General features: G+C 49.3%; 3 protein-coding genes across 3 annotated transcripts; 1 reads left to right on the plus strand and 2 right to left on the minus strand.

Moving 5' to 3' along the window:
- Nucleotides 1-162: 162 nt before the first annotated feature.
- On the minus strand, nt 163-2,302 carry F4813DRAFT_395900 (uncharacterized protein; the record flags this gene model as incomplete). Its single annotated transcript, XM_049247761.1, has 4 exons — nt 163-437; nt 515-1,157; nt 1,481-1,522; nt 1,601-2,302. Coding segments are annotated over 4 exons (1,662 nt in total), but the record flags the coding sequence as incomplete, so codon positions are not given.
- Nucleotides 2,303-2,841: 539 nt separating this feature from the next.
- F4813DRAFT_357670 (PHD/FYVE-zinc-finger like domain-containing protein) lies at nt 2,842-9,448 on the minus strand. Its single transcript, XM_049243143.1, has 6 exons — nt 8,768-9,448; nt 5,622-7,992; nt 4,292-5,568; nt 4,215-4,238; nt 4,013-4,157; nt 2,842-3,939 (listed from the first exon to the last, which is right to left on the minus strand). Exons 1-6 carry the CDS (start codon nt 9,143-9,145, stop codon nt 3,248-3,250), a joined length of 4,887 nt encoding a protein of 1,628 aa, XP_049100148.1. The 5' UTR covers nt 9,146-9,448; the 3' UTR covers nt 2,842-3,247.
- Nucleotides 9,449-9,668: 220 nt separating this feature from the next.
- Nucleotides 9,669-11,807, plus strand: F4813DRAFT_357672 (uncharacterized protein). The gene has a single exon (XM_049243144.1). The coding sequence runs from the start codon at nt 9,744-9,746 to the stop codon at nt 11,523-11,525; it is 1,782 nt and encodes a 593-aa protein (XP_049100149.1). The 5' UTR covers nt 9,669-9,743; the 3' UTR covers nt 11,526-11,807.
- Nucleotides 11,808-12,057: the final 250 nt, after the last annotated feature.

Consider the following 12,057-nt stretch of genomic DNA (forward strand, 5'->3'; position numbering starts at 1 on the left):
TAAAAGGGGAGGTGATATGTATAGGTAGGGACAGGGGGTAAGCGAATAGAAGATCAGAGGATGAGTGTTGATGCAGACAACAACAAACACTGTCTCCAATATCTTCCCACAGCATCCTCATCCAAGCCGTCTTCCGTCCTCCGTCCTCGGGCCAACATTACTTCAAATCAGCCGCGCACCGCTAGAGCCTCCGACCGACGCCTTGGCCTTCTCTCCGCCCTTGCCATTGGCGCTCTCCTCCAGCGCCTCGAGCGAGGAGTACGGGTTCGCAGTCGGAGCACCGCCGCCGCCGCCGCCATTGCCCCCGGCTCCGGCTCCGGCTCCTCCCGCCTTCGACGCAGCACCAGCATCCAGGTCGGCGGCTGCAAACGCCGCCGGGGTCGTCGACGAGGTCCAAGCCGGGGGTGCGATGGGACCGAACGGAGACGAGTACGACACTGTTTGTACAAGGCTCCATGTTAGTCAGGCTGGCTTTTGCTGCTTCGTCTGCGCACACTTGCGGAGTCCAACGTACCAAATGGATTCTTAATACCTCCTCCTCCTCCTCCTCCTCCTCCTCTCATATCCCTCGCCATGCTCCGACCCGTCCCCAACGCCTTCTGCTCCGTAGGAAGCCCGTCGGCGCTCCGGCGCCAGCTCGGGGGTCCCGACGCCATCCCCGCAACCTCGGCACCGGCCCCCGCAGCAGCAGGATGTCCACCTCCGCCTCCACCTCGTCCCATGAACCGCTCAGCGCCGCCGCCGCTGCTGCCGCCGCTCAGCCTAACCGGGTCCTCGGGGCCGTCTCTCTGCCGCGACAGGTCGGCCTGGTGCTTCTTCCACCAGGCCGGGAAGCCGTGGAACAGGCCCAGCTGGTGCTGCGTCACCTTGTCGAAGGGCATCTCGTGCTTGTACTTGCAGCCCTGCTGGGTGAAGGCGCACACGCCCTCGTGCACCCACTTGTCGCAGTAGATCTTGGGGCGTCGCTGCGGCTGCTGTTGGGGGTGGTTGTTGTTGTGGCTGGTGCTGGCATGGTGGTGAGGATGTTGGGCGTGTTGCGGGAGGGGGGCACCTGTAGCGCCGGCGGCGGATCCGGGACCCAGACCTGCGACTCCCGTTGCCATGGACAGGCTTGTTGGCGTCGGGGGCGTCGAGGCTACGATGGTGTCGATTCGTGACTGCGGCGGCGGAGACTGTTAGCGTTGAGGTCTGGAGTATGGATATCTGGGCGGTGGATAGGTAGGTAGGTAGGTAGGTAGGCAGGCAGGCATTGTCAGACAATGTGAAAGGGAAGGGCAGGATCATCGGGACTCTGATGATATCCGATGTCTAAGACACGGGATCCCGTTTGCACCGGCCTAATATCGAGCCCTGACCAGGTTATGTGATTATTGGCGGGGTAGTGATGTCTGGTGAAGGAGTTGGGTGGACTGGGGGGGAGTATAGATACCATATTGGCGCTGCTCCGAAGCAGGGAGTTCAAGCAAACACTCGGGCTTACCTGGATGTTATCCGAAGTCGAAGACGGGGTATTCGTTGGACTCTATAGACAATCAGTATATCGTTTACGCGGAATAGAGAGCATAATTTAGGAAGTGTGATATCAAGTTAGATGGCTTACTCTGAGGATAGCCGGGTTAGTGTTGCTCGACCGTCCGTTTGAAGGCAGACCTCGTGGTAGCGGCAACACCAGCATTCCGGAGCAGTTCTGCTGCAGGGCTGGAATATCCTTTAAGGCGGGCAACATGTCGGCAGGGATCAGACGCGTATACTGGCCGTTGCCTCGATCGTAGCAGTAAGCGTAGCTGGATTCCAGCTGGAAGTCGTTGATGTTGCTAGAAACCGAGTAAGGCATCATGCTAGAGAGTAGTTGCTGCTGCTGCTGCTGCTGGAACTGATCTGAACGAGAGCCTGCGTATAACGACTGTCGACCACCAGAACTTTGCTGTGTATGATGGCTAACAGTAGGGTCGAACGAGGGGAATTCGCCAGTACGAGCTGACAATGCTGCCTCATCCGCAGCCTGCGATCTCCAGTTAGACGAAGCAAGACTTCTAGGCGCCATACCCAGAGACTGCATGCTAGCTCTTAGCGTTTGAGGCTGAAAATGTTGCTGTTGAGGCTGTTGGGGCTGTTGGATTTGGGTTGTACTGCTGCGGTCCGTAACCAGCTTGTTTCTACGATTGTTGACAGACTGGAAAGGGTTTCGATCCATCTTAAGCTGAGAGTCAAGTAGAGAGTTGGGGGTGTGCTCTATATTGGTGTTCAAACCAAAATCCAAGAGCTGCGACGCGAGTTCAGAAGAAGCCGTAGCATCAGTAGTAGAATCAGGAGATGTATTTCGAGTGGAAGCGCGAGAAGCGCCTGAAGAGTAAGACAAGTCGGAGGGGGAGTTGGTTATTGGGCCAGAGGCGGTGGGGAGAGGAGAAGACGTTTCCATGGTGAGAAGGAGAAGATGAATATCAAAGAAATCAGAGCAAACGGGCGAGAAAATGGGTACGCGCTCTGGGTATTATTTATACAGTCTCGCAAGACTGGATCAACAACACCAGGCACGTCTTGACAAAAACACAACCCTAGACGGCTTTGGATGTTTAGATGGGATGGTGTTGGTGTTTCTCAATGAAATATTGAGAAGAAAAAAAAAGAACATAAGCTGGTTTTGATAAAAAGCATGAAGGTCTTTAAAAGAATGCATGGAAACCTGGAAACCTGGAAACCTAGAAAGCCTAGAAAGCCCAGGAATATTAGGAATATTAGGAATACTTATTTTCCGTCGGGCTGGAAGCTGGAGCAAGCTGACACATGCACACACGCACACACACGCACACGCACACACATTCATAAGAAGACCCTTAAGCACACGACTCTGCTACTCGCATATCTCTTATTATCACCGGCGTTTGCTGAGAAACCTCAAATAAGGTTGAATGCATCTACGGTTACCTGCAGTTCTTGTCTTGTGTTTCCCACGTGACAAACGGCCTGTATAACTGTTAAACAACCCGAAATCAACTCCAAAATGTCTTGATCACAAATCAATCATGGCCATTTATTTCCTTTCTGCTTGATTTGCACTATAGACGGGCTATATGCATCTGACTTAGGTACCTAGGTAGGTAGGTAATACATCATAGCGTAATAGCGTAGTCAACACGAACCTGATTTCTCTTATCTGCAAACAAGCATGTAGCAAAAATTATGCCCATCGAGGCAACTAGCTATAAGCCAATCCGCAAACCATGCCTCTTTACCCAGACTTATACCTTCAAGACCCTGATAGTCGTCGCAAATGGTTGGCGAGGTGTGCCTTGTATGCTTGAACCTGAGGCGTGTCTCCGCTAGTTCTTAGAGTATCGATGGCGAGCCGCAGCGAGACCTCGGAGTTGAAGTCTATACAAGCTTTATTAATGTGGTGCTTATTCTTGCAAACTATGCAAGTGCCACTGTTGTCCGTAGGAGAGGCCGGTGGAGCACTGAAAGAAGGGTTGAGAATTTCTTTGCGGGGTGCTCTCTTAACGGGTTGTTGATTTGACTTTAATACCTTAGAGGCTGGTATAGCAGGAGGAATAGTCGATGATAAACCAGATTTGCTAGCAAAGGAAGGTTGCTCGCGGTGAGGGATCGAAACTACGAAGTTAGGATTTAGATTTTGAAGCAGGGGAGACTGTGGTTGGTGGGGATTCTGCGGAGGTGGCACTCGGGTCTGTGGCATTGGTCGACTGATTTTGGCTGGTGGCCTCTGCGCCTGGCTTTGACTGGGTTTCGTTGGTACTGGCTGATAGACTGGCTGATAGATTGACTGGGATACTAGCTGGGGTGTTGGCTGGTATACTGGCCGTGTTACTGGTTGAATTACTCCCTGAGTCTGGCTGATGCTCTGACGAGCTTTTCGTGGCGGCTCGAGGGGTTCGGCCGCTATCTGCATTGCCATTTCTAGGCCCTGACTGTGCTCTGTTACTGTTGGGAGTGTTAACTATCTTGGCTTTTTTGGCTCGTGACTTTTGCAGTGTTGATGAAGTTGGGTGTTTACCTTTAGCCCCCTTGTTTTTTGCTGGGACCGCTGATTCTTCTTCCTCTTCCCCGTATACTTCATCGTCATCGTCTTCTACGCCGTTGTCGATGTAAAGTTCGTCTTCCCCATCGACGTCGGAGCCGCCACTGTCTGGTTCTGGGCGCTGTTCTTCTGTTAGGGACTTCTCATCAAAATTATCTACGCCTTCAATGTAACATACTCGAGTACCGCTATAGTCCACACCCTAAATACTGTCAGTCTCGGGTAGATAAAAATCATATACGAATGGTATCTTACTTGAGTACCACGTCGCCTAGCACCACGGCCATACACCTCCTGTTTTGCGGCAAGTTCGCGCTTATGCTCTTCCTCGCGTGCCTTGAGAATCTTTTCCCAGACGCTCGCATCCGTCGTCGGCGGGTTGTTGTCGGGTTGGTCTATGTTATTCGTGAGCGTGCCCGAGTCATTAGCCCAGACACGCGCGATCGAAAACTGGTTGTCAGCTGTCTGGTTATCCGTACTTGTACTCTCGAGTCGGCTCCTGTCTAGCAACTTATCAACGGCCGCCGAGTCATACGTAATCTTCACTTTGTCCCTATCACTAAATAGAGCCTCTGCACCGCGTTTCAAGATTGATTCTAAGTCGCCGCTATTGTCGTTATCAGCATCTAAGCTCTCGATGAGAGCATGGTCGAGGGCCATCTTCTTCCTTCCTGTCTGCAGGATGTTCTCTTCGACAGTGTCTTTGGTCGTAAGTTGGAAGCAGAGAACTTTTTCTTTCTGGCCAATTCTGTGGGCCCGGGATATGGCCTGTATATCCTGATGCGGGTTCCAATCTGGATCATATATGATAACTGTGTCTGCCGTGGCGAGATTTATACCAACGCCACCGGCACGAGTCGACAACAGCATCGCAAATAGTGGCGAGTTAGGAGCGTTGAAGGCGTCGATCTGTCTCTGCTTCTTGAGAGCGCTTAGCTTCCCATCAATTCGCCCAAACGGAAGACCCAGTATATTGAGAAAGTCTTCAATGATATCTAGGCAACGTATGAATTGACTGAATATCAGTACGCGGTGCCCCCCTGCCTTGAGTTTCGGGAGCATCATCTCTAGTAGCATGAACTTTGGCGAAGCCTCAATTAGGTTCCGTCGCATTTGCTCTTCGCTAACATTCTTGTCTTCAACGTTGGCATTGAAGCAGAATGGGTGACATAGACATTGTCGAAGATCCGCCATGATGTTGCTCAAGTTCTTACGATCGCTTGCTTTCATCTTTCCTTTAGAGATGATTGCTTTGATTAGCTCTGGGTTTCGAGCTATGATAGACTTAGATAACCTTTCCTGTAGCACCGTCATGGTAACGGGAACAATGACCTGTGCCATTGGCGGCAAGAACTTGAGGACCTGAACTTTAGTACGTCGTAGGAAATAGGGGCGGATCAGGTCATGAAGCTCTGGTAGATTTTCCTTTGTTAGCTCGTCATATTGAGCGTCAAGTGCCTCGGCGTTGTTCTTTGGGTCAATAAACTGAAGAAGGGTGAACAATTCCTTTTTATTATTCTGCAACGGGGTACCTATTAAGCGTTAGCATATTCGAGTATATAAATGACTACCTGCCACCACTCACCCGTCAATAAGATCCGGCACGGGATGTTCATGTCAACTAACGTCCTGTAAAGCTGCGTTTCATCATTCTTGAGCCTCTGGCCCTCATCAACGATCAAGCCAGCCCACTTAACACTTTGAAAAGTGGTCCTCACCGAACTGGCCGCCTCGTAGGACATAATCACGACATGTGCCTTCATTCCATCTTTGACCCCATCAGGGAAGAGTTCGTGCTTAAACGCTAGATCCTGAGAGACTCTGCCGCCGTGATATGTTACTACTCGGAGCGCGGGGGACCAATCCTTAAGCTCGCGACGCCAATTGGGGCAAGTTGCATTCGGTACGACGATAAGAAATGGCCAGCACTTGGGCTGATCCTGGACAAGAGTGCTAATAAAAGAGACGATTTGGATCGTCTTGCCAAGCCCCATCTCATCAGCGAGGATGACGTTCTGCTGCTGGTGGAAGTTATAAAGAAGCCAATTGACGCCTTCTATTTGATATGGCATTAGCGTACGGCCTTCTTTGAGGCCCGGGGGTTGGCTTTTCAGCTCGCAAGATTCTTGGAAGTCGAGAGATCGATAGTTACTAATACGTTCACGCATCCTCTGATCTCTAGCAGATGGGAAGTATTTTCCGTTGAGAAATTCATCGTATGCAGTTGCGAACGCAGCCCATAAGGTTGTCGAATCACGAGGAGGCGGCTCATCCCAAACTGCTTCTTCATAACTGAGACCCTGAAACTTCACATATACCGACTGGATTTCGGAAATGCGATTTAAATCTTGGGCCTTGGAAGAAGCAGTAGAGCCGCGCTTATATCTCACATTGAGGAGGACATCGGCCAAAACCCATTCCTCTTCAACTGCGGACTCAATGGTCATCTTGGGTAGGTCGTTCTCTTCGCGCTTATGAAATGCGGTGCGCATAGTAGCCGCAGCTATGCCGTAAACCCAAGCTCCAGCCATCCAAGTATCGTGAAGGTGAGATCTCCCCTCCCATTTCACCAGATACTCTATCTCATCCTCGCTAAACTCGCCGGCTCGCTGGTCCTCGATATAGGCATCCTGGTCAGCAGGCCGCCACGCAACTAACGCGTGGATCCCCTGGCTCGTGTCTAAACAGTCTTTGCACTTCCATCCGGCTAGGGAGTACTCGTCGAAACGATCCTCATCAGGGTTTGTGGTTAGCTGAGGCAGGTGCTGGAAGTGATAGGCGCGTCTGCAAGTTAAGCATCGGAATAGTACATTATCTGGATTGTTGACTAGATTAGGCTGGACGGGTGTGACTGGATCTTCTCCCCCATTCTCGAGTCTAGCTTTCTCCTCTTGTTTTGGAGTTCTCTTCGGTGAGAATTCCGCACATGAGATACCAGGATTTTTGCAATGCTGACATGCTGAGTAGTCTGGAGCACGTATGTCCTTCTTTTTGTGTAGTCCAATGCAGAAGCGACATTGCAACACAAAGTCATTTGGACCAACTTTAGTAACTCTGTGGTCACGTTGAGATCTCGGACCGATGCACTGCTTGTGAAATGCATAGGAACATCCCTGGCATGGGATGAGGGAACCCTTTGCATGACTCGACACCGATCCACAAGCATCACATACTCCAGAATGTGCTCGTCGAAACCCTGACTGTTCACGTCGCTCTTCGAAAATCTCCTTGATTGCGGCGATTTTAGGTACAAAAGGGAGGTTGTCGTCAACTGCATCGTATTCATCATCAATCTCGGGATCGCGCATGCTCTTTGAAGCCTTGGTTGACCTCTTCGACCTTCGGGATGTCTCGAATTCGATCTCCGAATCGCTGTCGATGTATTTGCTAGATGTGTACATGTGCTTCAGTTTCCTCTTTTTACGAGATGACGCTCTCACAGCGCCGCCAATATCGGAACGGACGAACGGAATGGCATCATCGTAGTCATCATCCTGGTCAGATTTGTGACCCCGAGCCAACTCATCCTCGGAGTCATCCAGTTTATGCTTGCTTTGCCACGCAGGATTCTTTGAACGGGTGACTCTTATTGAAGAGAGTTGAACGGAGCTGCGAGATTTTGAAGGGATTCTATCCTCGAACTCCTTGTCAGAGAGCATGTCTTCAAGTTTCTCACCAAAGCCATTATCTTCGAGGTCATTTTCCATAGAGGCTCGCACGGAGGCCTGCCTAGAGGCTTGCCGCGTACTTCTGCGAGTAGGCCGAGAGGATGTCCTCTTCCGTTTCCTGGGATTGTCAGAGCCATAAGATTCCGAATCGTAATAGTTGTCCTCGGGGGGGAGGCGCTTGTCCGATTGTCTATCCATGGCTGGCTGGCTAATATTGAATCTTCGATTTTGAAATTGTTGCGCAGAGCGAGGGCCGTTTTTAAGCTGCAGCATATCATCATATGCTACCTATTTGAAGAAATTAGTAGATATTTCAATAAAAAAAATAAAGAAGATAAAGTAAAGATGTGGTCCTCGTGTGTATTAATAAAGGGTGGTGTGGTAAGAATGAGCATTTCTTGCAAAACAGGGCGGGAATCAACATGCTTCAGACGAGGCAGGAATGACTTTGAATGTAATTCCTCACGTGTAGCCACCTCAGGAAACCTACCATCTTGTACTAACAGCCCTAGTAACCATAAGGTAGGCCTGTACGCATTAGATCGGACCCATAGAAGGAATCCACCAAGAATATGGATGAAAAGAGTAGGGTGTAGGGGGTAGGGTGTAGGGGGTAGGGTGTAGGAGAAAGGTAAAGGTGTAAGTGTGTGTGGTTCGTATGGTATATGTTAGATGGGAGCGTCCCAAAGTATTAATGGCAACGAGAATAGTTGTTGTTTTCGTTGTTGTTGTTGAGAGAAGTTGAATGAGGCATGTAAAAAGGAAGAGTGAGAGTTTTATTGGGGGTGAGGAGTGAAGAACCTAAGACGTGAACTACTATGAGGAAGTAGCACGCGCAGGAAAACTAAACAACGCATACGTAATGATAGTAGCGTGAGTGATTTGTAGGTTGTTGGGGCAATCACATCTCCAAGGAAGCAGCCCGTGTGAGGGTTGAAGCAGGTGGTATCCATAGAGGTAGTCCAGAGTAGTAGCACGAATAGATTAAAGAAACAAAGGGGATGAGGCAAGTAGAGGATATGTATCCCAAGAACAGCATCCTAAGAACAGAGAGACCACTTACATCTTCTATGTACCCATCCTTGAATTCAACACTATAGTATATTTCGCCGTCCTCATCCTCCATCTCATCAAGGATCCTCTCCACAGTCTGACTCGGATATATCCGTTCGTATATAGTTGGATCCGGTGGTGGATGAAGGACTACCACAATAGAGTGTAGTCGAGATGTTGCTGGGGGTATATCCTCCTCTTGTTCCTGCCTATCCCCGGCATTTGGATTAGGTGCTTCTTTTGTATGTGAGTCGTCCAAGTCGTCTAAGTCGCATTCGTCTTGTACATCGTAGTCTAAGTCTTGATGAGATAACTCGCGCACTTCGTCCATGACAACGTCATCCTGAAGGGCCGTACGGGCCATCGAGTCTTCTAAGTCGCTTTCCATCTTGAATTACGGTCATAGATTCCTACAGATATAGATACAAAGTAGGAGGATGCATGTCGTTGAATCGAGATGCTTTAAGCAACAAAAAGTCAGAGGGGTACCAGTCTAGTATTAGGTTGGCAGTTGGCAGTTGCCAGCTGCGATGCGCAAATTTTAGAAATCAAACAAGTTGCTAGGGCGTCACAGGGTAATGCAAAGCCATAATCACATCCCCCCCAAGATCACGGCAGAAACGATGTTGAGAAATGATAAAGTAGAGCTATCGCAGATAAATTAGGCGCATGCTAACGTTGCCGGTAATTGAAAACGCGCTGTAGAATTAATTACTTCACGCGTTGCGTTAATCGAGGCACTTAACCTCAACATGGTTTAGCGTCATTGCACTGCAGCCGCAAATACAAGGGTATTTTTCTACATACATAGGACCCCTAGCTTTCGGCGATAAGATAAGCGTTAGCGTCTGGAAGATAATCCATGGTATACTTCGGTACATCGAAATTTTATTGAGCTGCAAACTCCTTCACATGCTCATTGTGCTCACAATTATTGGTACTATATTCAGTAAAGTACCACTGAGAGAACTTGATAGGGAAATTCGATGATCTCCCTCCAGGCTTCGTGTATACGAAGTAAACATAATATTCTCTTCAGAACCTGGGCCTTTCCTAAGCCTGTCAATGTCTACTCTCGCTCCTCTTCTCTCTCGGCTATCCACCGCGGGTTGCGCAATTCGGAGAAGGCTAGGCCACAAGGTTTTAACAGAGATTCCTTGAATACGGCTCGGCCAGGCAGGACAGATCGGTATGGAAGGGATAGTCGTCAAGAAAATCCATCCTTCAAAGTTACGAAAGGCAAAAAGGACATTACATACAAGGGTCCAGAACCAAAGTCGAGAGCAGCACGTTTCTATGATCCAAAGGAATCATTCGGGAAGAAAAGTTTAGTATATCAACTAAAAAACAAGGAAAGATCTACCCATAATGAAAGAGATAGTGGACTGTCAAAGGCTCAGTTTATGAAGGATTTCAATTCGGGTCCAGGGACTACGGGAGCCAACAGAAAAGGACCTCGGAGTTATACACCATACAAGTCAGAAAACCCACATTCATCATCTCGGTTCGGTTCGGAACGGCCACCTAGGAGAGAACCAAATGAGCGAGGAGCTTATAGATCTACTCGAACCGAATCATTCAGGGAAACATCACGGTACCCACCCCGTTTCGACAAGCCTCGCAAAATACCGGCGCCGTGGGAACAAAGGGGTTCAGCCAAAACCAGGAAGCCTTATCAATCAACTTGGGACAGAGAGACTACCCCGGGATTTCAACGGTGGGACCGTGATTCTCAACCTCCAACAGAACGGCAAGGAGCCAGTGAGGATGAGCAAACATCGTTCCGCCCCAGCCTGCCAAAGGATGCACCCGTTCGCATTCCACGTACCACTGCGGCATCACAGTTCTTGTATGGCTACTCGATAGTTGAAGCTGCTCTGAAGGAAACGCGGCGGCAAATTTACAAACTCTATCTATACTATGGGGATAGCCCACAGCTTATTGCTCGAAGTGCTGGCTTGGAGAGAAAGGCAAGCCAAGCTGGCATCCCTGTCGAGAGAGTAGAAGACACTGCTGGCCTACGCATGATGGATAAGATGAGCGAGGGTCGACCTCACAATGGTTTTATCCTCGAAGCTTCTCCATTGCCACAGCTACCAGTCAGGAACCTTGGTCCGCTAACCAAAGAGCCGGCCACCGGCTTTACTCTCGAACTGGGTCACCAGACCGCCGAAGAAGCCCAAGTTAATGGTACCTCCAACTTTGTCAAATACGTCCTTCCACTCAACCGTAAACCGTTTGTTCTATTATTAGACGGCGTCCAGGATCCGGGGAACTTGGGCGCTATCTTACGATCGGCAGCATTTCTAGGAGTCAACGCTGTTGGGATTACAAAAGGCCACACGGCTACTCTGACATCTGTAGCCGTGAAGGCATCCGTTGGTGCATCCGAGGTCACACAACTATTTTCAATCAGTTCCATGCTCGATTTTCTTACCAAGTCTAAGGAGGCTGGCTGGGTTGTTTATGCCGCCGTAGCGCCGACCGGTCGACCTAGGGAAAGTAAGAACATCACGTTGGACAGACTAGATACCTACGACCCATTGTCGGCCGAGCCTACAATCCTAATCGTCGGAAGCGAAGGTGAGGGGCTTGACAAAAAGACGAGACGGATAGCAGACTTCGAAATCTCAATTCCGAACCATTCTGGATCTACCATGGTAGAGAGTCTGAACGTCAGCGTCGCAACGGCCATTCTCTGCTCCGCTTTCTTGAAGAGCCAGTTTTCTGGAGGAAAATTGGATAATGAATCTGATAAATTGTGGTAATGCCTAATGTTCATGAGACATTTGTATGACTATCATGTACTATAGGGATGGGATGTCTTGACGAGACAACCCCGATTTTATGGACTGGGTTCTTAGGCATATGCACGAGGAATGAGGCGACGGGATAACTTCAACCCTATACTTAGAACATACCTCATACATTAGGTAGGTTAGGTACAGAGAGAATTCTCTGCAGTGAGTTCAATTAGATACGGGAGCAGCTGTATACCTACCTATGCAACTACTCCGCTCAAAATAAAAGATTCCAATGATCAACCCTAAGCGATGAAATAGTATCGAGTCTTTTTATTGTTCCAAAGCTGTCTCTTTTGCAGGCCATGCAGGTGTATAGGCAGTGTGCACGAGTTTACGTTTAGCCCTTAGATATAAAAACGGTCGATCGTATGCAGGGACCTGGAGTTCTAGAGCGTTTCCTACCATGTGCTTGGGAGAGCAATCATCTAGATTTATTACACCTGAGAGTTTTTTTTAAGCCGATAATAAGAAATTGTGAATACAGCATCGATGTGTT

This window comes from Daldinia decipiens (genome assembly GCF_022478715.1).
Source record: "Daldinia decipiens strain CBS 113046 unplaced genomic scaffold F4813scaffold_14, whole genome shotgun sequence".
NCBI lineage: Eukaryota > Fungi > Ascomycota > Sordariomycetes > Xylariales > Hypoxylaceae > Daldinia > Daldinia decipiens.

Excerpts from the sequence above, each read along its gene's own strand:
- F4813DRAFT_357670 (XM_049243143.1), bottom strand. The coding sequence starts at position 9,145 with ATGGAAAGCGACTTAGAAGACTCGATGGCCCGTACGGCCCTTCAGGAT. Across the intron at positions 7,993-8,767 it reads AGGATGGGTACATAGAAGAT|GTAGCATATGATGATATGCT; the intron begins GTAAGTGGTCTC and ends TTCTTCAAATAG. Across the intron at positions 4,239-4,291 it reads CTAGGCGACGTGGTACTCAA|GGTGTGGACTATAGCGGTAC; the intron begins GTAAGATACCAT and ends GACAGTATTTAG.
- F4813DRAFT_357672 (XM_049243144.1), top strand. The coding sequence starts at position 9,744 with ATGATCTCCCTCCAGGCTTCGTGTATACGAAGTAAACATAATATTCTC.